Below are 24,073 nucleotides of genomic sequence, written 5' to 3'. Positions count from 1 at the left end.
CAGGTGGGAAGACAGCCTGAATCCCTTCCCACACGCAGTACCGGTGAATGGCCTTGCCCAGTGTGAACTCGCTGATGTACCTTCAGATGAGATGACTGAGTGAATTCATTCCTGTTGTCTGAGCAGTTTAATGGCCTCTCCTCTATGTAAAATGATGTGTGTGCCAGTCAGTCAGATGACCCAGTGAATCTCTCCCCACAGTCTGACCAGGAAGGATGGTTGATTGGATCCCTTGCTCCACTTCTTAAATATCCAGACAGAGACAGCACAACTGGTTTGTTGTGTTTTAATTCCCACAGAAGAATTCCTTGTCAAATTTAACCTGTAAAAAGATATACAAAATCCATCAGTGGGTGAAGGACAACATTTCAGATGAGATCACTTGAGAGTCAGAGAAGATCTATCAAATGTATATTTCAATAAAAGTGCAAAGAAAGGAATATGCACTGTCAAAATCATGTAGAGTATAATATTGAGCTAATATAAAAAAGGAACCACAACTCCTCTTAACTATTCATAGAAAAAAAAGACTCAAAACTTCTATTATTGAGAAAGAAAAAATCACCACTTTCCAGTATTTCCTGCTTTCGGCAAAAATCTCAGGAGCAAAATCTTCCACTATACTAATTTCAGTTGAATTGTAGATTAGTTGTCCTCTTTTTCTAGCCTCTCGGAGTATAGCTTTTTTGCTTGTATAACAATGCAAGAAAAGGATGAGTGGTCGTGGACGTAATTCAGATAAATGCCAAATTCTCGGAATTCTATGTGCGCTGTCCAGTAAAGGGTTCGCTTCAAGGATCTCACTAAAAAGTGAATGTAGCATATCTCAGAAGAATTTTAACAGGTCACCAGTTTCAGTATTTTCAGGCAAACCCGAAAATTCCTCCGGCGTGCTCTGCTGTCTAAATCAATCATTTTTTTTTTCTCGTTGTTCTTGATAATTCCAATGTGACATCATTAACTTTCTTTTCCATAGATGACATCTTCAATTCTTGTTCGTTAACTGTTTGCCTGAATAGTTACTGTGCCCTCTCAATTCGATGGGTAGTCTGTTTGAGCATCTGAAATTGAAAGTCCAAATTCTTCAGAGATTCTTGAACAGTCGAGATAGATTTGTCAAGCTTTCTGTTGGCATCCGTCATCTGTAAGCGAACCAAATTCAAGTTTCATATCATGTATTTTTGCGAAAGTAACAGATTTCTCCGATTTCTTTATTTGTTCCGTTTGTTCCATTTCAGGAAAGGTCTTGCCGCTTCTCAATTCAATACCAGATCGACTTCATGCCATCATGATTAAATCATAAATCCTTTAACAAAAATAATGAATCTCCATTTTCATTTTCAGAAACTTTTTATTGATGCATAATCTACAGCTATAAAATGATACAAAACTTCAACAAGTTGATATATTGATATATACAATTAATAAAGCTGAAGAAAAAAAAGCTTATCAAAATATATGAAAATGAATATATATATATATAAGGAAAAGAAGGGAAAAAGGAGAACCCCAACTAACTAAAAAGAAGAAACCCCACTACAAACCCTAACTACAAAAAAAGGGAAAAGAGAAAAAAAACATTAGGAATCAACTCTCAGAGCAATACATCTTACCATTATTTATCTCCCTCTCTCTCCCTCTCCCTCCCTCTCCCTCCCTCTATATATATATATATATATATATAAAGAAAAAGAATCATTAACTGCCAATTCATCCTTATATAAAATAAAATTGGAAGGAAACCATATAAAATAGTTCAAATTAAATAATTTGGCAAAACAGCCCCATGTTCTCTCAAAATCGAATCAAGGATCAAAAGTTCTACTTCCATTTTTCTTTTCCAAACCCAGATATAACATTACTTGAGAAAACCATTGAATTAATGTAGGGACAGAGGTATCCTTCCACTTTAATGAAATAGCCCTTCTTGCCAACAATGTAACAAATGCAATTATATGTTTCTGTGAAGATGCAATACCCTGAATATGATGTGGAACTATTCCAATTAAAACAGTCAATGTATTAGGTTGTAAATTAATTTTCAGAGCTTTAGAAATTGTAGAAAACAAAGATTTCCAAAAAGATTTTAATGAAGAACATGACCAGAATATATGTGACAAAGTGGCTATTTCAGTTTTACACCTATCACAGTTATTGTCTATGTTATGAAATATTTTGGATATCTTACCTTTGTTAAATAATAACGGTGAACAATTTTAAATTGAATTAAACCGTGATTGGCACATATCGAAGAAGAATTTACTATTTTCAGAACTCGCAACCAATCTTCATTAACAAAGGTCATATGAAGTTCTCTCTCACAATCTTTTTTAATCTTTAGTGAGAGGATACCTTTTTATAGTAAACATAAATTATAAATTCTACCAATGGAACCTCTTACTACGGGATTCAAATTCAAAATTGTATCCAACAAATCAGGTTCTTGCATATATAGAAACTTAGATAAGTATTCTTGTAAAAAAAATGTCTAACCTGAAAATATTGCAGTGTATATGAGAGAGAGAATATTTGCTAATTAACTCTTCAAAAGTCATCAATCAGCCATCACAAAATAAATCTGCAAAAGAACGGATCCCGTGATTTCTCCACAGGAGAAAAATGGGATCAGTTATTGAAGGTTTAAATAAAAAAATTCGATATAAAGAACCAGACAATTTAAGTTGTTTAAAATTTTAAAAATTGTGAAACTGAAACAAAATCCGTAAGGACTGTTTAATGACTGCGTAGAGATTTAAATTTGGAATTTTAGAGAGCAGTAAAGGTAGTGGAGCTCCTAATAATGAGATTAAATGAAATTGTTTGACAGCTTTTAATTCCAAATCAATCCAAGCTGGTTTTGGGCTCTTATCAAGCCAATATAGCCAAAATCATAATTGTCGAATATTAACAGCCCCATAATAGTCTTAAATTAGGAAGTGCATGACCACCATTTTTTTTAGATTATTGTAAATGATACTTATTAATTTTTGGTCCCTTATTGTTCCAAATAAAGGACGAGATAAGTGAGTCAGTTTGATCAAACTTTTTTTTTGAAAATATATAAAAATCTTTTTATGTAAAATAAAATTGGAAGGGAACCATTTAAAATAATTCAAATTAAGGAAATAGAAGATTCATGAAAAGAAAATTTTCTGAAAAATATATAAAAATCTAGGTAAAATCATCATTTTCATGGCATGGGTACGACCCATTAAAGAAAGAGTAAGTGAATACCATCCAGAAAATAGTTGTTTCATGGAGTCCATTGAAAGAACTACATTAGCTTTATAAAGATCTTTATATTTTTTAGTAATTATAATACCTAAATATTTAAAAGAATGAACAATTTTAAATGGAATATCATTATATATAAACACAGGGGCATTTAATTGAAACAATTCCCTTTTATTGAAGTTTATATCCTGAAAATTTACCAAAATCTTTGTGTTTCCAAAAGATTAGGAATTGATTCCACAGGGTTTGAAATAAAAACCAAAAGATCACCTGTGTAAAGAGAAATCTTATGTATGGTTCAATTTATAGAAATACCATGATTATTTTTAGCTTCACAGAGTTTTATGGCCAAAGGCTCCAGTACAAGATTAAATAATGAAGGGCATAATGGAAAACCCTGTCTTGTGCCCGTGAACGTGAAAAAAGGGGACCTGAAATTATTAGTAATAACTGTGGCAATAGGATTCTTATAAATCATTTGAATCCACCTATTGAAATTATTACCAAAGCCAATTTTTTTTCTAAAACTTTAAACAAATATGACCAATCAACTCTTTCAAATGCCTTTTCTGCATCGAAAGAGATAACACATTGGGGTTCCTTAGATAGAGATGAATATATAATGTTCATCAATCTCTGAACATTGGAGAAACAGTAACGGCCTTTAATAAAGCCTGTTTGATCCATCGAGGTAATCTTAGTTAAAATATTTTCCAAGTGGTTAGACATTATCTTAGAGAGAAATTTTGAATCCAAATTTAATAACGAAATAGGTCTATATGATGAACATTCAGTAGGATTTTTATCTTTCTTAAGGATTAAGGAAATAGAAGCTAAGGAAATAGAGAAGGTAAACTACCTTTCTCAAAGGATTCATGAAATATTTCCAAAAGGTATGGAGAAAGTAACCTTTCAATTTTTATGTAAAATCCTACCAAATACTCATCAAGTCCAGGAGCTTTACCTGACTGCATTAACAACATAGCTTTCTGAATTCCATGCTCAATAATTGGAGCATCAGGCATCTGTTGATCTTCAACAGTAATGTGAGTAAATTTAATCTTATGTAAAAATAAAGCCTTCATTTTGGAGGAATCTGCAGAAAGTTGAGATCTATAAAGATCAGAATAAAAATCCTGAAAAGTATTATTGATGTCTTCATCGTTACTTGATATATCTCCATTATTTTTACGAATCTTTAAACATTGTCTTTCAGCTCCAGCTGCCATTAATTGGGAAGCTAAGTGCTTATTATTTTTATCCCAAAAAATATAAAACGGACTTTTCAATTTAACTAAATATCCTTCCATAGGATATGTTAGTAATAAATTATACCGTGATTGTAATTCCACTCCTGTTTTAAACAAAGCAACACTTGGAGAGATAGCATTGATTTTATCTAATTCTTTAATTTGTTTTGAGATTTTATCTAATTCCATTCTGTTTCTTCAGTTTAGCTATATATGAAATAAACTGACCACCTAAAGTCTTTTAATGTATCCAAAATTACTAACTTTGAGACATTTCCTGTGTTATTAAAGAGAAAAAGAAATTTTTTATCTGAGTTTCAATAAACTCAACAAATTCAGAGCTTTGTTGACAAATGTTCTGGAAAACACCTAAGTGGTCTGGTAGAAGCAACATCTTTCAGTTCAAATATTAGGCTTAAAGGAGTATGATCACAGATAACAATTGCATCATATTCACATTTCTGAACATTAAATAGAAATTGAGGGTCGACTATAAAATAGTCAATTTTCGAATATTTATTATGAACATGTGAGAAAGAAAAGAGTATTCTCTATCACTAGGATGCATATCCCTCCAAATTTCAATTATGCCATAATCAATTAAAAAGGAATTAATAAGTGATGCAGAATGATTAGGGAGTTGATGTTCGGATGATAGAAACATAGAACATAGGTGCAGTAGTAGGCCATTCGGCCCTTCGAGCCCACACCACTATTCAGTATGATCATGGCTAATCATCCAACTCAGAACCCTGTACCTGCTTTCTCTCCGTACCCACGGTCCCTTTAGCCAGAATGGCCATATCTAACTCCTTCTTAAATATAGCCAATGAACTGGCCTCAACTGTTTCCTGTGGCAGAGAACTCCACAGATTCACCACTCTCTGTGCGAAGAAGTTTTTCCTCATCTCGGTCCCAAAATGCTTCCCCTTTATCTGTGACCCCTCTGTGACCCCTCATTCTGGACTTCTCCAACATCGGGAACAATCTTCCTGCATCTAGCCTGTCCAATCCCTTTTGAATTTTACACGTTTCAGTTAGATCCCCCCTCAGTCTTCTAAATTCCAGCGAGTATAAGCCTAGTCTTTCCTCATATGAAAGTCCTGCCATCCCAGGAATCAATCTGATGAACCTTCTTTGTACTCCCTCTATGGCAAGAATGTCTTTCCTCAGATTAGGGGACCAAAACTGCACAAAATACTCCAGGTGTGTTCTCACGAAGGCCTTGTACAACTACAGTAGAACCTCCCTGCTCCTGTACTTGAATCCTCGTGCTATGAATGCCAACATACCATTTGCCTTTTTCACCGCCTGCTGTACCTGCATGCCCACTTCCAATAACTGGTGTACAATGACACCCAGGTCTTGTTGCACCTCCCCTTTTGCTAATTGGCCACCATTCAGATAATAATCTGTTTTCCTGCTCTTGCCACCAAAGTGAAGAACCTCACATTTATCCACATTAAATTGCATCTGCCATGAATCTGCCCACTCAACTAACCTATCCAAGTCACCCAGCATCCTCCTCACAGCTAACACTGCCACTCAGCTTCATGTCATCTGCAAACTTGGAGATGCTGCATTTAATTCCCTTGTCTAAATCATTGATAAATATTATAAACAACTGGGGTCCCAGCACTGAGCCTTGCAGTAACCCACTAGTCACTGCCTGCCATTCTGAAATGGTCCCATTTATTCCCACTCTTTGCTTCCTGTCTGCCAATTTTCTATCCACTTCAATACCATACCCCCAACACCATGTGTTTTAAGTTTGCACACTAATCTCCTGTATGAGACCTTGTCAAAAGCCTTTTGAAAATCCAAATATACCACTTCCACTGCTTGTCCCCTATCCACTCTACTAGATACATCCTCAAAAAATTCTATAAGATTTGTCAGACATGATTTTCCTTTCACAAATCCATGCTGACTTTGTCCGATGATTTCACTGCTTTCCAAATGTGCTGTTAACACATCTTTGATAACTCACTAGCATTTTCCCCACCACCAATGTCAGGCTAACCAGTCTATAATTCCCCGGTTTCTCTCTCCCTCCTTTTTTAAAAAGTGGGGTGACATTAGCCACCCTTCAATCCTCAGGAATTAATCCAGAATCTAAAGAGTTTTGAAAAATTATCACTGATGCATCAACCTTTTCTTGGGCTACTTCCTTAAGCACTCTGGGATGCAGACCATCTGGCCCTGGGGAGCTAACTGCCTTTTATCCCTTCAATTTACCTAACACCACTTCCCTACTAACATGTATTTCCCTCAGTTCCTCCATCTCACTAGACCCTCGGTCCCTTAATATTTCCAGAAGATTATTTATGTCCTCCTTAGAGAAAACAGAACCCAAGTTGTTATACAATTGGTCTGCCATATTCCCCATGATCAATTCACCTGTTTCTGACTGTAAGGGACCTGCATTTGTCTTAACCAATCATTTTCTTTAAAAGGCTATAAAAGCTTTTACAGTCAGTTTTTATGTTCCCTGCCAGCTTTCTCTCATAATCTTTTTTCCCTTTCCTAATTAATCCCATTGTCCTCCTCTGCTGGACTCTGAATTTCTCCCAGTCCTCAGGTGTGCCACCTTTTCTGGCTAATTTGTATGATTCTTCTTTGGAATTGATACTATCCCTAATTTTCCTTGTTAGCCATGGGTGCACTACCTTCCCAGGTTTATTCTTTTGCCAACAGGGATGAACACTTGTTGTAGTTCATCCATGTGATCTTTAAATGCTTGCGATTGCATATCCACCATCAACCCTTTAATTATCATTTGCCAGTCTATCTTAGCAAATTCCTGTCTCATACCTTCAAAGTTACCCTTCTTTAAGTTCAGAACCTTTGTTTCTGAATTAACTATGTCACTCTCAATCTTAATGAAGAATTCCACCGGATTATGGTCACTTAACCAAGGGGCCTCGCACGACAAGATTGCTAACTAACCCTTCCTCATCGCTCAATAATACTCAGTCTAGAATGGCTTGCTCTCTAGCTGGTTCCTCGACATTTTGGTTCCGAAAACTATCTCACATACATTCCAAGAAATCCTCTTCCTCAGCACCCTTACCATTTTGGTTCACTCAATCTATATGTAGATTGAACTCACCCATTATAACTGCTAGTCCTTTATGGCACGCATTTCTAATTTCCTGTTTAATGCCATCCCAAACCTCACTACTACTGTTAGGTGGCATGAACACAACTCCCACCAGAGTTTTCTACCCCTTAGTGTTACGCCGCTCTACCCATATTGATTCCACATCCTCCAGGCTAATGTCTTCTTTTCTATTGCATTAATCCCCTCTCTAACCAGCAACGCTACCCCACCTCCTTTTCTTCCCTGTCTATCCCTCCTGAATATTGAATATCCCTGGATGTTGAACTCCCATCCTGGGTTACCTGGGAGCCATGTCTCTTTGATCCCAACTATATCATATTCATTAATAACTATTTGCACATTCAATTCATTCACCTTGTTACAAATGCTTCATGCAGTGACACACAAAGCCTTCAGCCTTGTTTTTAAACACTCTTAGCCCTTATACAATTATGTTGAAAACTGGCCCTTTTTGATTTTTGCCCTGGATTTGCCTGCCTGCCACTTTTACTTTTCACCTTACTACTTTTTGCTTCTACTCTCAGAAGTGTGAGGTGGTACATTTTGGAAGGTGAAATCTCCAAGGCAGAGTACAAAGTAAATGGCAGGATACTTGGTGGTGTGGAAGAGCAGAGGGGTCTGGGCTACATGTCCACAGATCTCTGAAAGTTGCCTCACAGGTAGATAGGGTAGTTAAGAAAGCTTATGGGGTGTTAGCTTTCATATGTCGAGGGATAGAGTTTAAGAGTTGCAAGTTAATGATGCAGCTCTATAAAACTCTAGTTAGGCCACACTTGGAGTACAGTGTCCAGTTCTGGTCGCCTCACTATAGGAAGGATGTGGAAGCATTGGAAAGGGTACAGAGGAGATTTACCAGGATGCTGCCTGGTTTAGTCAGCATGCGTTATGATCAGAGATTAAGGGAGCTAGGACTTTACTCTCTGGAGTGGTGGAGGATGAAAGGAGACATGATAGAGGTATACAAGATATTAAGAGGCATAGATAGAGTGGACAGCCAGCACCTCTTCCCCAGGGCACCACTGCTCAATACAAGAGGACGTAGGTTTAAGGCAAGGGGTGGAAAGTTCAAGGGGGATATTAGAGGAAGGTTTTTTTTACTCAGAGAGTGGTTGGTGTGTGGAATGCACTGCCTGAGTCTGTGGTGGAAGCAGATATAGTGAAATTCAAAAGGCTACTAGACAGGAATATGGAGAAATTTAAGGTGTTGGGGGGATATATGGGATGCACGGTTTAAGGGTTGGCACAACATTGTGGGCCGATGGGCCTGTACTGTGCTGTACTATTCTGTGTTCTATAATCAGCTGCTTCATCAACTGCCAAAGCAGAATCGGCTTGCTAAGCGTTCCCCTGAATTGCACTTTGTAAGAGAATATGCCAACCCTCTCTTGGCCACTTTAAACTCTGAGCAAACTTCTCAAAATGCCAGAAGTATTTATCAACCTCTACCTCGTCAAATGGTGGTACCAATTTAACTTCTTGACTGGCCTCAACTTATCACTAGAGTCTAATGCTAGACCCCTTTGCTGCAATCTCTCTATCTTATCCAGCTCAAACAGCCCGTCTTACTGCTTCCTCCCTCTGTTTTTCTGCCTGTCTAGTTTCAAGCTGCCTCTGCCTTTCCGCAGCTTCCATCTTTAATTTTTTCTCGCTTGTCCTGGAGCTCAAGCTCACGATGTTTACTTTCAGGAAACACCTCCAACTCCTCCACTTTATACACACCCTCAGATACATAATGTTCAGCTATTATTCTCTGCATCTGTGCCCTCCTCATTGTCGGTTTCCCCTTAGCAAGTTTGAACCTTCTAGCAAGACTCAACAACTCAATCCTTCTGGTAACTTCTAATGCCTCAGATGTTGGTGCTTCCAGACATCTATCAACATCCGTTGCTGCTGATTTTCCACACACAAATAAATCAAAAGCAAATTTCCCCAATGAAATCGATAACTAATCAATACACCCCCAAATCTGTTCATATTCTGGTTGCAGGCCCCAATTTTATTCTGAATTGTTACGCTTTAGAAACGAACCAGCAGCAATGGACTACACCTGGAGTCTGTTTTTGATGTTAAAACAATCTTTAATACAATCCACTTATAATATAGTAACTTAAGAAAGATAAACAAAAGTTAAGTGTCATGTGTATATATGTGTGTAAATATAACTCCCAAACTATTCTCGGGGGAAACAAGGCTTGGAGTCTTGAGATGGTAAAGTATGAAAGTTCAGTTCAACCATGGAATAGGTGATGAGAGAGATATTTGTAATTCAGGGTAAATGTCGAGAGAAGGCAATTATGTTGAATTCCACAGGTTCCATGGTGGTAAAATGAGAGAACAGTCGCTGTAGATTTTATCTGTCATCGTTCCAAATCCACATACGAACTATCACCGAAAGTGACTTGGCACAAGAGGTATCGTCAAGTGAATTACCACACCACATCTAGGCAAGGGTTAACACATCAGTGGTCTTCACAGGATACCCCAAAACAGATCCACTCCTATGGATCAAACAAGGTAACAAACACACATTCGACGTTTCCTGAATCGATAAGTAACCCACCCTTGTGGGCATAGGAAAATTCCAAACAGAGACCCTTGCCCACTGGTTCCCTGGTTTCGATCCTTCCATTTTTCCTCCTTCATCCCCATCTGACTCTGAGTGTCTGTGTCCTCGGTTAAAACTAAACAAGCTGCGAGCAATGTAAAAAGGCTGCAAGTCAAACTGATTCACCTTCTTCATTTCTCTCTCTCTCACTCTCTTAAAGTGATAGTCCACAGCAAACAAAACCTAGAGATTCATAACAAAGGCCACTCCCCATTGTGAACTGACTGGTGTGCCAGTAGTTGGGGACTGAATCCCTTCCCACATTCTCAGCAGATGAATGGCCTCTCCCCAGTGTGAACTTGCCGATGTCTCTGTAAGCTGGAACAGTGAGTGAATCTCTTCCCACAGACTGAGCAGGTGAATGGCCTCTCCCCAGTGTGAACTCGCTGATGACTCTGTAGGGTGGATGACTGAGTGAATCTCTTCCCACAGACTGAGCAGGTGAACGGCCTCTCCCCAGTGTGAACTCGCTGATGTCTCTGTAGGCTGGATAACTCAGTGAATCCTTTCCCACATTCTGAGCAGGTGAATGGCCTCTCCCCCGTGTGAACTCGCTGATGACTCTGTAGGTGGGTTAACTGAGTGAATCTCTTCCCGCAGTCCGAGCAGGTGAACGGCTTCTCTCCAGTGTGAACTCGCTGATGTACCAGTAGGGTGGATGACTGAATGAATCTCTTCCCACAGTCCGAGCAGGTGAAAGGCCTCTCCCCGTAGTGAACTAGCTGGTGAGCCATTAGATCAGATGACCGAGTGAATCCTTCTCCACAAATTCTTCAGATGACCAGCCTCTGCCCAGTGTGAACTGACTGGTGTGTCCACAGATGGGAAGACAGACTGAACCCCTTCTCACACACAGAACAGGTAAATGGCCTTGCCCAGTGTGAACTTGCGGATGTACCTTCAATTGTGATAACCAAGTGAATCCATTCCCACTATCTGAGCAGGTGAATGGCCTTTCTCCTGTGTAAAATGACGGGCGTGCCAGTTGGTCAGATGACCGAATAAATCCCTCCCCACAGTCTGAGCAGGAAGGATGGTCGATTGAATCCCTTGCTCCACTTCTTAAATATCTGGACAGAGACAGCAAAACTGGTGTGCCGCGTTTGAGATTCCTGGAGACAAATTCCTTCTCATTTTTAACCTGTAAAAAGATTTTCAAAATCCATCAATGTGTGTAGGACAACATTTCAGATGAGATCACTTGAGTTGCCAAGGTTTGATTTGGTATCACACGGTTACAGTGAGGTTCAAAACAAGCTGGACAGAGATATCATCTCCTGACTGGGCAGAGTGCTGGTATCTGGAATGACCAGCAACTCCCCGATGCTCTTCCTGTCTCTATAAGAATGGGGCATTTCTGCCGTCTCCAATTTGTACCCTGGCTCAGTTTGACTCTCTCCATTGGTATTATTCCCTCTTCCTCCTGAGCTGCATGGGTCCTGGCCCCACAGGAACTGGAACAGTCTCATGCAAATAGTCTTTCTTGATGTGCAGCTGGGATTTTCTTTTATGTATTATTAACGTAAAGTGCCACAGTTTTAACGCCATATAAAAAATTCCTGCTGAGGTGAATGGTTGGTCCGCACAGCTGTTAAAAGGGCTTAGAGTGAATTGTTGTAATATTTCAGGTTCTTCTAGAAATGTACAACACAGAAACAGACTAAAATAATAGACAGGGATGGGGGTAAGGGCGTGGGGCAGGAGTTTCAATGGAGGGCAGAGAATTGGATGTTCATGCCGGCAGGTAGGAGGCTACCTAGGCGGGAGATAAGGTATTGCTCCATCGACCTGCGTTTGGCCTCATCTTGACGGTAGAGGAGGCCATGGACAGACGTGTTGGAGTGGGAGTGGTCTGTGGAATTGAAGTGTGTGGCCACAGGGAGATCCCGCCACTGCTGGAGGACAGAGCGCCTGTGTTCGGCGAAACGGTCTCCCAGTTTGCGGTGGGTCTCCCCAATGTATAAATGGCCACATCAGGAACACCGGATACAGTATATCATCCCAGTTGACTTGCAAGTGAAGTGGTGCCTCACCTGAAAGGACTGTCTGGGGCCTGGGACTTCATTAACTTCGCCTCCAACTTTCACCCCACCCTCAAATTCACCTGGTCTATTTCCGACACCTTCCTCCCCTTTCTATATCTTTCTGTTTCGATCTCTGGAGACACCCTGTCCACCAAAGTCTACTACAAAGCAAATAACTCCCACAGCTACCTAGACAATTCCTCCTCCCACCCTGTCTCCTGCAAAAATGCTATCCCTTTATCTCAATTCCTCCGCCTCCGCCGCATCTGCTCTCAGGATGAAGCCTTTCATTCTAGGACAAAGGAGATGTCTTCCTTTTTTAAAGAAAGGGGCTTCCCTTCGTCCACTACCAACTCTGCCCTCCATCGCGTCTCCCGTATTTCACGCACCTCTGCCCTCACCCCATCCCCCCGCCAGCCCACCAGGGATAGAGTCCCCGGTCCTCACCTATCACCCTACCAGCCTACAGATCCAACGAATAATCCTCCACAACTTCCGCCACCTCCTACGTGATCCCACCACCAACCACATCTTCACCTTCCCCCCTCTCTCGGCTTTCCGCAGGGATCGCTCCCTACGCGACTCCCTTGTCCATTCATCTCCCCCATCCCTTCCCATGGACCTCCCTCCGGGCACTCATCCCTGCAAACGGAAGAAGTGCTACACCTGCCCCCACACTTCTTCCCTCACCACCATCCCAGGCCCCAGACTGTTTGAGGAGTCAGGGTATTTATAAAGCTTTGCAATTTGCATAACCTGTCCTAACGATGACTGTGAACAAGCCATTGTCCTAACAAGCTAATTCAGGTCTGAGACCTTGGTAAAATTTAACTGAGATCTCAAATCTCTTGGGGTGCCCAAACTTTTCCATGGTGCTCCTTTCCTTTTTTTTTCCCACTCTAAAATTGTACAAAAACAGAAATAATGCACTAAACTCCTGATGAAGGGTTTCAGTCTGAAACGTTGTCACTACCTCCTCCCATAGATGCTGTCAGGCCTGCTGAGTTCTGCCAGCATTTTTTGTTTTTAATAATACACTAATCTTGCTTAAAATGTTGAAAAGAATGTTTTGTCTTTAATTTTATGACTTTTGGAGACCAGTTCACCCTCTACTCACTTAACTATTCACAGTAACAGGAAGTTTGACCTGTGGTGCCCAGCCGTTTGCATACCACTATATGGGATGGGGTGGAGAGCGCGGGGTGTGACGGGAGAGAGGAGGAGGAGGAGGAGTGGGACTGACAGGGAGCGAAGAGGGAGAACGTGTGGGGTGAGTGGTAGATTTAGAGGGTGAGAAAGAGGGGAAGACAGTGTGGGATACGGGAGCCAGCAGGGAGAGTGTTTGAGAGAGGGGGGAGGGTGGGATGTAGGGAGAGAGATAGAGAGGTTGAGAGCCGGTAATGGAGGCGGTTACAGAGTGGCGGAGGTGAGTGAGTGAGAGACAAGTTTGATTGAGGTGCATGAGAGAGGAGGAGATGGAGAGGGGAAGACAGAGGGTGACTGATATTGAGAGTGGGCTGGCGGGTGATAGGGGTAGGGACGGATTGTGGAATGGGAGAGAGAATGGAAGAGTAAGAGAAAGATGGAGAGATGCAGAGGGAGAGAGTGAGAGAGAAATGAAAAGAGGCATGACAGAGTGAGGAGATGAAGAGAAACAAGAGCGAGGAGTACGATTTATTACTAGAGGGGTAGAGAGAGTGGCAAAAAAGGAGAGCGCAAGGAAAGGGGTGAAAGAGAGTGGGAGACTGGTCAAGTAGCAGTGTAACTGAGAGGGATAGGGAAGAGGGATGATTGAGAGGGGCGATGATAAGGAAGGGGTGAGGGAGAGTTGAGACAGTGAGGGAGAGAGGGAGCAAGAAGGGAGGGTTGGAGTAGAGGGCCCTATGAGGAAGAGGAACTGTGAGGAGGGTGTGGTGAGGGAAATGGGGTAAGTAGCTAGGGGTGAGGGAGAAAGGCGAGGAGACTGTGTGTCTGATTACAATTATTAGACTATTTATGCAGTCCCCAGTTGCAGGGACATTAATCACGTCTGTTCACAAGTCACCGAACAAATCCACCGTGGGATTACGGTTCCATGCTGGGAATTATGAGTGTGAGGGCAGCTTGCTGTTCTCGGTGTCGGATGTGGGAGGTCCCGGAGTCTCCTAGCTTCCCGGACGTGCACATCTGCACCAGGTGCGCTGAGCTGCAGTTCCTAAGGGACTGTGCCAGGGAACTGGAGCTGCAGCTCGATGACCTTCGTCTGGTCAGGGAGAGTGAGGAGTTGATAGAGAGGAGTTGCAGGCAGGTGGTCACACCGGGGCCACGGGAGGCAGACAGGTGGGTCATAGTTAGGATGGGGAAGGGGAAGAGTCAGGTACTAGAGAGTACCCCAGTGGCTGTACCCCTTGACAATAAGTACTCCTGTTTGAGTACTGTTGGTTGGGGGGGTGGGTGGAAACAGCCTACCTGGGGGAAGCAACAGCGGCCGTGGCTCCGGCACAGTGTCCGGCCCTGTAACTCAGAAGGGTAGGGAAAGGAAGAGGAAGACAGTAGCAATAGGGGACTCAATAGTTTGTGGGTCAGATAGGCGATTCTGTGTAAGCAGTCAGGAGACCCGGATGGTAGTTTGCCTCCCTGGTGCCAGGGTCTGGGATGTTTCTGATCACATCCAACATATCCTGAAGTGGGAGGGTGAGGAGCCAGAGGTCGTGGTACATATAGGTACCAATGACATAGGTAGGAAAAGGGAAGAGGTCCTGAAAGGAGAATATAGGGAGCTAGGAAGGGAGTTGAGAAGAAGGTCTGCAAAGGTAGAAATGTCGGGATTACTGCCTGTGCCACGTGACAGTGACAGTAGTAATGGAATGAGGTGGAGGATAAATGCGTGGCTGAGGGATTGGAACAGGGGGCAGGGATTCAAGATTCTGGATCATTGGGACCTCTTTTGGGGCAGGAGTGACCTGTACAAAAAGGACGGATTGCAATTGAAACCTAGGGGTCCAATATCCTGGTGGGGAGATCTGTGAAGGCTACTGGGGAGACTTTAAACTAGAATGGTTGGGTGGTGGAAATCAAATTGAAGAGTCTAGGAGAGAGGAGGTTAGTTCACAAATAGAGAAAGCTTGTAGACAGTGTGAGGAAATCTAGGACTAATGGTGCATATTTCCCTGAAGGAGGAAGCTCATGTGGTGGTGAAGAAAGCTTTTGGTATGCTGACCTTTATAAATCAGAGCACTGAGTATAGGAGTTGGGATGTAATGTTAAAATTGTACAAAGCATTGGTGAGGCCAGATTTGGAGCACTATATACAGTTCTGGTCACCAAATTATACGTAAGATGTCAAGAGAGAACAGAGATTTACTAGAATGTTACCTGGGTTTCAGCACCTAAGTTACAGAGAAAGGTTGAACAAGTTAGGTCTTTATTCTTTGGAGCATAGAAGGTCGAGGGGGGACTTGATAGAAGTATTTAAAATTATGCGGGGATTGATAGAGTTGATGTGGATAGGCTTTTTCCAGTGAGTGTAGGGGAGATTCAAACAAGAGGACATGAGTTGAGAGTTAAGGGGCAAAAGGTTAGGGGTAACATGAGGGGTAACTTCTTTACTCAGAGAGTGGTAACTGTGTGGAACGAGCCTCTAGTGGAAGTGGTAGAGGTAGGTTCGATTTTTTCATTAAAAAAAAATTTGTATAGGTATATGGACAGGAAAGGAATGGAGGATTATGGGCTGAGTGCAGGTCAGTGGGACTAGGTGAGAGTAAGCGTTCGGCACGCACTAGGAATGCCGAGATGGCCTTTTTCCGTGCTGTAATTGTTATGTGGTTTTACCGCGTACGATTCTGGTCTCCATATCCGACAGCGGGGAGCTTTAACTCATATGGGGACCAACTGCAGCTCAACCCCAGCTGATGCGGGTGTTTCTCCTGTTCAGGTGGCGGTGAGGAAGGGGTTAATCTCGGGTTTGTGTAAATCGAGGGCTGATTGCTGTGGGAAAGGGGTGGGACCGAGCCGGACAGCTGGAGGCTCCGGGCTCTCCAGTCTTGCATCCCTGGTTTTAGTTTTGCACCGTGTCGGGATCGCGGGATCAGTTTGTTGTGGTTCCCCAAGCTGGGAGGGTGGACGTGGGTGAAGGGGGCCTGTCTATGTGTCGGTGTGGGGTGAATGGTCAGAAGGGTGTGGGGCCACTGGTGGAACGGAGGGTGGTTGGGGTACTGTGGGTGATCAGAAGTAACATGACCTGGGTGGATGGGCAAGGGGTAAATTACGTTGTCAACGAGGGTGGATCTGGTCCAATGAATCAGACAGCTCAGCTCGCCTGTCCTTTCAGGAGGCCACAATTCTCTCATCATCTTAATCACTGACTAATCTTCCGGTTAACATTGAGTTTGTTACAGAGCCCCAGAGTCTGGGAATGGCTGGGTGGTAGGAGGCAGAGGGTGATGATGAGAGGCTGTTTCTTGGACTCGAGTTCCATGCTTAGTGACGTTCCCTGAGGTTACACCCATTGCTACTTGTCATCTATGTCAATAATTTGGTTGAGAAAGTACAGGGTATGGGTAGAGAGATTGCAGCAAGTTCAAACAAATACTGTTTTTGAAAGACAGTCAGTAAAAACACTCCCCTCTCTTTCCCTCTCCCCACTCAGATCTGACCAAAAGCTACATCAGAGGATGCAAGATCTTTTACTGAGTAACCATTGTGAGGGAATGGGAGTGGTTTCAATGGGCCGGGCTGCTGGAAGCACATTACCAGACCTGGAGAGATTGCAACTGGGTCTGACAGAGGCATAACTGGTTCTGCTGGGCACATTCAGTCTCACTCCCAACTATTTCCTACCTTCCCTTGTACAGGAATGTAATGTCTAAAGGACCAGTGTTTGAGTGAATGAGACTCACCAAACTTTCTCCTGACTGAATCACTGGAATCTCCGAGTCAGATGGGTTCTCTCCAGTCGGTGCTCTCAGTCCTCGGGCTGGTTCACTTGTTGCTGCTCCCTCGTCTTCAGTCGTGGTTTGCCTCCAGTTGGGGTTTTTCTTCAAATAAATCTCTCACCACAGGTCTAACTTTAACCAGAGAGACAATGAAGCACATTAATAATGAAAAGGAGAACTAAACATTTCTGTGTAATGTTACTAAGAACAAAACTCACTGAGATTTAAACACTGAAGGCAGATGTAATGACCTCAGTAAACAATCTTTTATTGTCCCTCACATCTCACAGACGATACGGGATAAGAAGGATCCATCATCCAGTCACGGTAAGACACAAGACACAGGAACAGAATCAGGTGATTTGGTCCAACTGGTCTGCCCCACCATTTAACCATGGCTGATTTTCATTCCAACACCACATTCCTGCCTTCCTCCTGTAACCCTGAGCTGCTCAGCAATCATCAATATGTTAAACTCTGTCATATGTATACCCAAATGGCAGCTTCAACCAACCTCTGTGGCAACAAATTCCACAGATCAGACATCTTCTGGCCATAAATGTTTCTCATCTGAGTTTTAAGGGGAAGCATCTTTATTCTGAGACTGTGCTGTCAGATCACAGACTCTCCGTCTAATGGAAACATCCTCTCCATGTCCACTGTATCCAGGCTTTTCAGCATTCGGTAGGTTTATTAACCATACATCCCTCCACCACCCCAACCGTCCCTCTGAACTCCATCGAGCACAGGTCCAGAACCATCAAATGCTCCTCACACATAAAGCCGATCATTCCTGAGATTATTCATGTAAACCTTGTTAGGAACACTATACTGAACACATTTCCAGGAAAAACAGAAAAATTGGTACCAGGATAATTGACAGGGAAACGTTGTGCTTTCTTTACAGTTCTACTATCACATGTGCTGGCGCGTGGCCAAGTGGTTAAGGCATTGGTCTAGAGATCTGAAGGTTGCTAGTTCGAGCCTTGGCAGAGGCTGCATGTGTGTCCTTGAGCGACAACACCGGTGCCAAGCTGTATGGGTCCTAATGCCCTTCCCTTGGACAACATCGGTGGAGAGGGGAGACTTGCAGAGACTCTAACGGAGGCCTACAAACTATCACAGCCATTTTCATTTCCAGGTTAAAACAGGTCCATTTCATGAAATATAAACCAAGAAATAAAAAGAAACTGGAATTACCAGAAAGACTCTGCAGGTAAGGAACAGCTTACAATACAATTCAATTAATAACATTTCATCAGATTGAGTTCAAACATTTTCAGTTTTTAGTGCAGATCTCCAGCACAGCTGCCTGATTTCCACTGTGTGATTTCCAAACACAGTTTGAACACCAGACTCAGGGTCTATCTTAACTGTTGTAAACACAGAACAGCCCAGTTACTCACAGCCTCTCCCTGTGAGGATGGAATGGGAACTCATCCTCTCCTCAGATTGGCAGTCATTGCTTCCAAAGGAATTCCAGAAACAAACATCTGATCCCAGACCAGAAATACTCGATCAACAGCTCACAAGCCCAAACAGCTCGATCCCCGATTCCACTTTAGCTGGATTAAAAACTATGATATCCCAGGACCCAACACAGCTTAATCTGCCGCTCACCGACCCTGAGAGTCTCACACATCATCCCCACATCTCACACTGGGTAGTGCAATCTGGGATTTCCCCACAACCAATGTCCAGCTGCTCGACATTTCTGCTTCATTGCAGGATAACCATCCGGCCCATCTGCAGAAGCTCAAACCAAAGTCAAAGCTAAAACACCAGCAGTTCCATTTGCCTGGAAAGCCGATCACAGGATTAGAGCCCAAGCACCAACTCTCCCAGTACTCTTTGCTGCCAGTAAAATGCTGCAGTGTGTCAGCCCGTCACTGTTCATAAACGATCACCTCCACACCAATGCACAACAGACCTGGGACCAGATGACCCTCCAGCATTCCAGCTAACAATAACCAATTCGGGAAATGACTCAGCGAGGCCAAAGGTACAAAAGAACACTTCACAATGAAGACAGAGGTTGGAAGAAAGATAGCTGATATATAACATTGAGCTGGTGGGATACAGGGTGGACCGAAGATGACCCAGGTGGGAGATGTAAATCACTGAAGCAGGAAGATGGGTTTAGGAGACTGCACAGAGGTTGAACAAGATGAGCAGAGATAAGCAGATGGAACCAGGTGGGAGAAGGGATCATACATTCAGGGGTGCAGTGCTACCAGAGCTCACCGGACAACCGCTCTGGCAACTCTGTAAAAAAGTCAAAATAAACAAGCGGGTAATTTAACAGCGGCCACATAATAAAAAGAGGGAACTCTACGGAAGCAGGGGGTGTTGGCTGGTGGGGAAAAGTGCCACTAATAACATTAGGATATTTGATCGTTTTTGGTGAAATCCTGGAGCTGTGACTGTTTTTTATTTAGGTATTTGTGTAATTCCTTCTCGCTCGACCCGTTGTCCTAGGAAGCTGAGAAATAGCTGCACACAAATGCAAGCATTTTCCCGCTCTTTCCAATTTGTACCGTTGGATACCAGGAAGCAGTTATATTAAGCAAGGTATGAACATAGAAACTCTAGTTTAAAAGTTGAAAACAATGAAAGAAAAATTCACTGCTCGCTCATCTTCGTCCTGATTCTGATAAAATTCACAAGCTAATCATCCAAAATCCTCTTCTACACCTGGATAAATTTAGTTTTGTTTTACAAGCTAAATGGAAAAAAAGCATTTCTGGGCTATAAGCTAGTTTTACGTCATTTCAACTATCATTAATAGCGGATCAACCCCTTGGCCTCGCTCCATCAACTGTAGCTGATGGGAAAGAGGATCTTTTTCTCTTTGTGTTGATAGGAAAAAGAGTAATTTAGTGAGGCAATGAACGAGATGAAATGCATTTCCAAAACTCCCAAATGGTTGCTGTCCTCCCCTGTTAACATTTGTCACTTCCAAACTACGAGATTTTCTATTTGTATAAATGCGATAACAATTTATGTAAAGATTCAAACTTCTTTAACTTTTTATATATTTAAAGACTAAACAGGATCTGTAAAGGTCAAACTATGTAACACCCAACGTGTGAGGAGATTGTATCGACACTCACACATACACTTCCCGTCCAACCATTTCTGCGAGAGAAACGGTACGAGGCAGAGTTGCCAACCTACCACTTTTGAGACTAGTATTCAGCAATATTCGTGGCTTTAGCAATAGTTCATCACAGTTTCTTTTTTCATACTTGATTACTTGGTTCCAATTTAGGTGGCTAAAAGTGTAAAAAAATGAATTGCTTTATTTCTGTTATTTTTATACCTCCGAGGAACACTGCTAAGCGCTGCGGGCCCTGCCGTCTGCTCCGAATCAGTCGTATTAGTAAGGCTACATCTATGGTGGTCCGTGAATTACCCGCTAATCCTAAAGTAAACTTTTCTCACTAACAACCCTTTGCTTCTAAGCAAAGTTATTTTACTTGCTTGATAATTATATTCTATGATAATAGGTTAAGTGCAACCATGCAATACTTCGTCATATTATTAAATTAAGTATTATATGTTTAATCTTACCAGTTATACACTGAAATGTAATGATAGGCTGTAATCTTGTTAATGTCTTAGCTATCACTATATTTCTGTGGATCTCTGGAATTCATATATTTCTTTTACCTTGGTTTACTGCTTGACATTATAGGAAGCCCTATATATGTCACATCAAATTTGTGCACCTACTCATTGCACGAATGGGGCAAGGCAGTTGCCCAGTAAATGAAATGAGCATGTATACAAATTGGGTTTCACAAACTGGGGGTGATTGATAAGTTCATGGCCTAAGGTGGAAGGAGTCAATTTTACAAAACCTAGCAATTTTCAATTATCTGAAACAAATACCACAAAAGTTATTAACTTCAAACTTTCTGCATAATCACTCAAAGAGTTGAACGAAACGTGCAGGTACCGAGAGCTGTATAAGTTCAGAACTTCCAAATTAGGCCACGAACTTATCAATCAATCTCCCGCACCCCCCACCCCCACAGCTCCGGCAGCTAAAAAATTACCACTTCAGCCCTGCTCCAGCCGTCCGGCAGAGCTCGGGCCCGGCCCTTTCCCAATGCAACCGGCCCCAGAGTTACACAACACCGGGATCATTCCCTACTCACCCCTGCTCGAATCGGAGAACCGCCAACAACAGCGGCACTCGGCACCGCGCATGCGTTCAGCAGGCGTTTCTCCGCAGCGCCACCGATGGCCGGAGGTCTGCACATCGTCTCCGAAGGCCGGAGATCTGCACAGCGCCACCGCTGGCCGGAGATCCGCACAGCGCCACCAATAGTCGGAAGCCGGAAGGACAACGGAGAGGTAAATCACAAACGAGACAAAGTCTGCAGATCCTTGAAATCCAAACCAACACAAACAAAATGCTTGCCGAACACAGCAGGCCGGGTAGCAACGGGAATGGAAATCAGAATGAAAATGTTTGGACACGGGGAACTCCCGCTCGGAGCGGATAGTTCAAAGGTTAGTTTACTATGAAAGCAGGTATCCATAAATAACAGGGAGTTTTTGTTTCTCCATAGAACCACGAAACAAAGAAAGAGCATGAAAGTCGTTCACAGAGAAAAATCAAACTTCCACCCCACCCCCCAGATCAAGAAGAACGGGATCCCAATCATCAAACCCCAAAACCCACACCTCACGCACAAAAGTGAACAATAATATCGACCCCCGATAAAAAAAAACACCCCTACACCGCACAACTGCGGAGGAGACGGTGTCATCACTGTCGAGGCGGCCGCATCGGGAGCAGCGGACACAAGAGGCGACCCCGGAAGATTCACAGGTGAAGTGTCGCCTCACCTGGAAGGATGTTTGGACAATGGAGAGAGTTTGGCCGTCCGGCCCTTTCACTGTGACACCCCGAACTCCACATCAAATCATTCCAAACGAATCTGGGTGAATTTAATGACCAATAAATATATTTCCTCTCAGCGATCAGCTGTCTGAATGATCCCCTGACTCTGAGAGGAAGGGGTATCTATGGTCCACACTGTCAGGGTGTTGAGTTTACCAGGAGACAAAGACTGCAGGGACGAGAGGTTTTCTGTTGACTAATACACTGTGTGTGGACCCCGCTGGCAATTCTGGTGTTGTGACCCGAATCGAGACAAACACCACGCTGCCCACTCCACCAACAACACGGCACAGCCGGACACATAACAGGGGACTTTACATCCCACAACACTGGATTCAGTGATGAAACCCATGATTAATGTTGTTGTCCCACGGAAAAGTCCATTAAGGTGCTTTTGAATGCCAGCGCTCGCCCACAGGTGACGTCACACAGCTCCTCCCCTCACGCGCCTGACGTCACACGGGCTCCCCACACCGGGATCTGCCCTCACGTGCGCGGTATCTTACGTCACCCACGCGCTGCTGTGCTCGAGCTTTATCGGTTTAACGGCTGGGCTAATAAGCACGTGACCAGCCCCTCCCCCACCGCTGTCAACAGAGGATTCAGGAGCTGCGCTATTCCCATTGGTGAGAAGCGATGTCAATCACTCGTTACAACCAGTCGCGGAGGTGGACAAGCCGAGTGGGCGTTACCCCGCTGAGTTCGTCTCCCGCTCAAGCGCCGACCGCCTCCTCAGAGCGGAAAAAACCTCAAAGTTAATGTCCGCTTTCTGATTTATTTCCATTTCCCTCCGAGGGAATTGGGGGGCGTTTGTGAACCGTCTCCTGCGGCCGGAGTCTGATGTATCGCTGAGAGGTAGGAGGAGACCGCTCGGCCCGTCGGTTTGATGCTGGTTCCCCGGGGAGGTAGACCGGGGATTTTATTGACAGGATGAAGATGGCGTGAGATGCTGAGAGAGGGTGTGGACAGGATGTTTGTCCCGGTGGGGACAGGAGGGGCTCATCTGGGGAAATGTCTGAGCCCACGGTGGTGCCGAGCAGAGGGATTCACCACATTGGGGGCAAACACCGGCAGACTGTTGCCCTGCAAGCGGGGCCAATGGTCCGGGCAAAGTGACAATTATTTGTGCTTTGTTGAGATTGTACCTGGAATATGGTGTAAAATCCCGCTCCCCAAACTAACACGGGTTATACAGACCAAAGAACAAACTGCCGGAGGAACTCAGCGGGTCGGGCAGCATCTGTGGAGGGAAATGGACCGTCAACATTTCGGGCCGAGACCCTCCCTCTGGACTGAGAGTGGTCGGGAAATAGTCAGAGAAAAGAGGTGAGGGGTGGGGATGGGGCAAGAGCTGGGGAGTGAGAGGTGGATCCAGGTGAGGGGGAGGTGGGAAGGTGGAAATAGTGACAGGGGTGCGAGGTGAGTGGTTGGGGCAACACGGGGCTGCAGAAGGTGGAAATTAATTCCATAGATGATTCACAAAGCGGTTAGAGAGTATTTGTTACCGAGAGTGCAATGAATACTCACCTGACTGATCCCTGGGGTGGTGGGGTCATCATGTGAAGAAAAATCAAATGTGATAACCCTTTCATTCAGAGAATCGAGGACTGAGAGGTGAACAAATTGAAATGCACAACATCATTACCAGTTGAACAGGGATCCCAGTATCTGAAAAAAGGGGTGGACTGGCCGAGACTGAGATGAGGGGAAATGTCTCCACTTAGAGGGTGTTGGATATCTGTAAATCCCCTCCACAGAGGGTGGTGAAGACTCGGTGATCGTCCTCACATTAAACAGAGGTCGGCAGATGTGTGGAGACGGAAGGGATCGAGGAAATGAGGATCGGACAGAAACATGTCGCTGAGATGGGAGAGCAGCCGCCATCTTGTTGATGGTTAGAGGGGCTGAATGGCCTCCTGCTGTTTCTCACTTGAGGTCTCTGTGTTCCAATCCAGTCATGCTCCGGAGGAACTTAGTGTTTACAAACATAGACTGATCTAAATGAAAC

General features: G+C 43.5%; 1 protein-coding gene across 1 annotated transcript; it reads right to left on the bottom strand.

Annotated features, from left to right (window-relative positions):
• Nucleotides 1-10,581: 10,581 nt before the first annotated feature.
• On the bottom strand, nucleotides 10,582-17,878 carry LOC132386655 (oocyte zinc finger protein XlCOF6.1-like; the record flags this gene model as incomplete). The annotated part of the gene is made up of 2 exons (XM_059958980.1): nucleotides 17,115-17,878; nucleotides 10,582-11,354 (listed from the first exon to the last, which is right to left on the bottom strand). A coding segment is annotated over exon 2 (366 nt), but the record flags the coding sequence as incomplete, so codon positions are not given.
• Between the last annotated feature and the right edge of the window lie 6,195 nt (nucleotides 17,879-24,073).

This window comes from Hypanus sabinus, unplaced genomic scaffold (assembly GCF_030144855.1).
Source record: "Hypanus sabinus isolate sHypSab1 unplaced genomic scaffold, sHypSab1.hap1 scaffold_124, whole genome shotgun sequence".
NCBI classification, from domain to species: domain Eukaryota; kingdom Metazoa; phylum Chordata; class Chondrichthyes; order Myliobatiformes; family Dasyatidae; genus Hypanus; species Hypanus sabinus.
The sequence above is the reverse complement of the archived record's forward strand: the minus strand, read 5'-3'. Positions and strand labels throughout refer to the sequence as shown.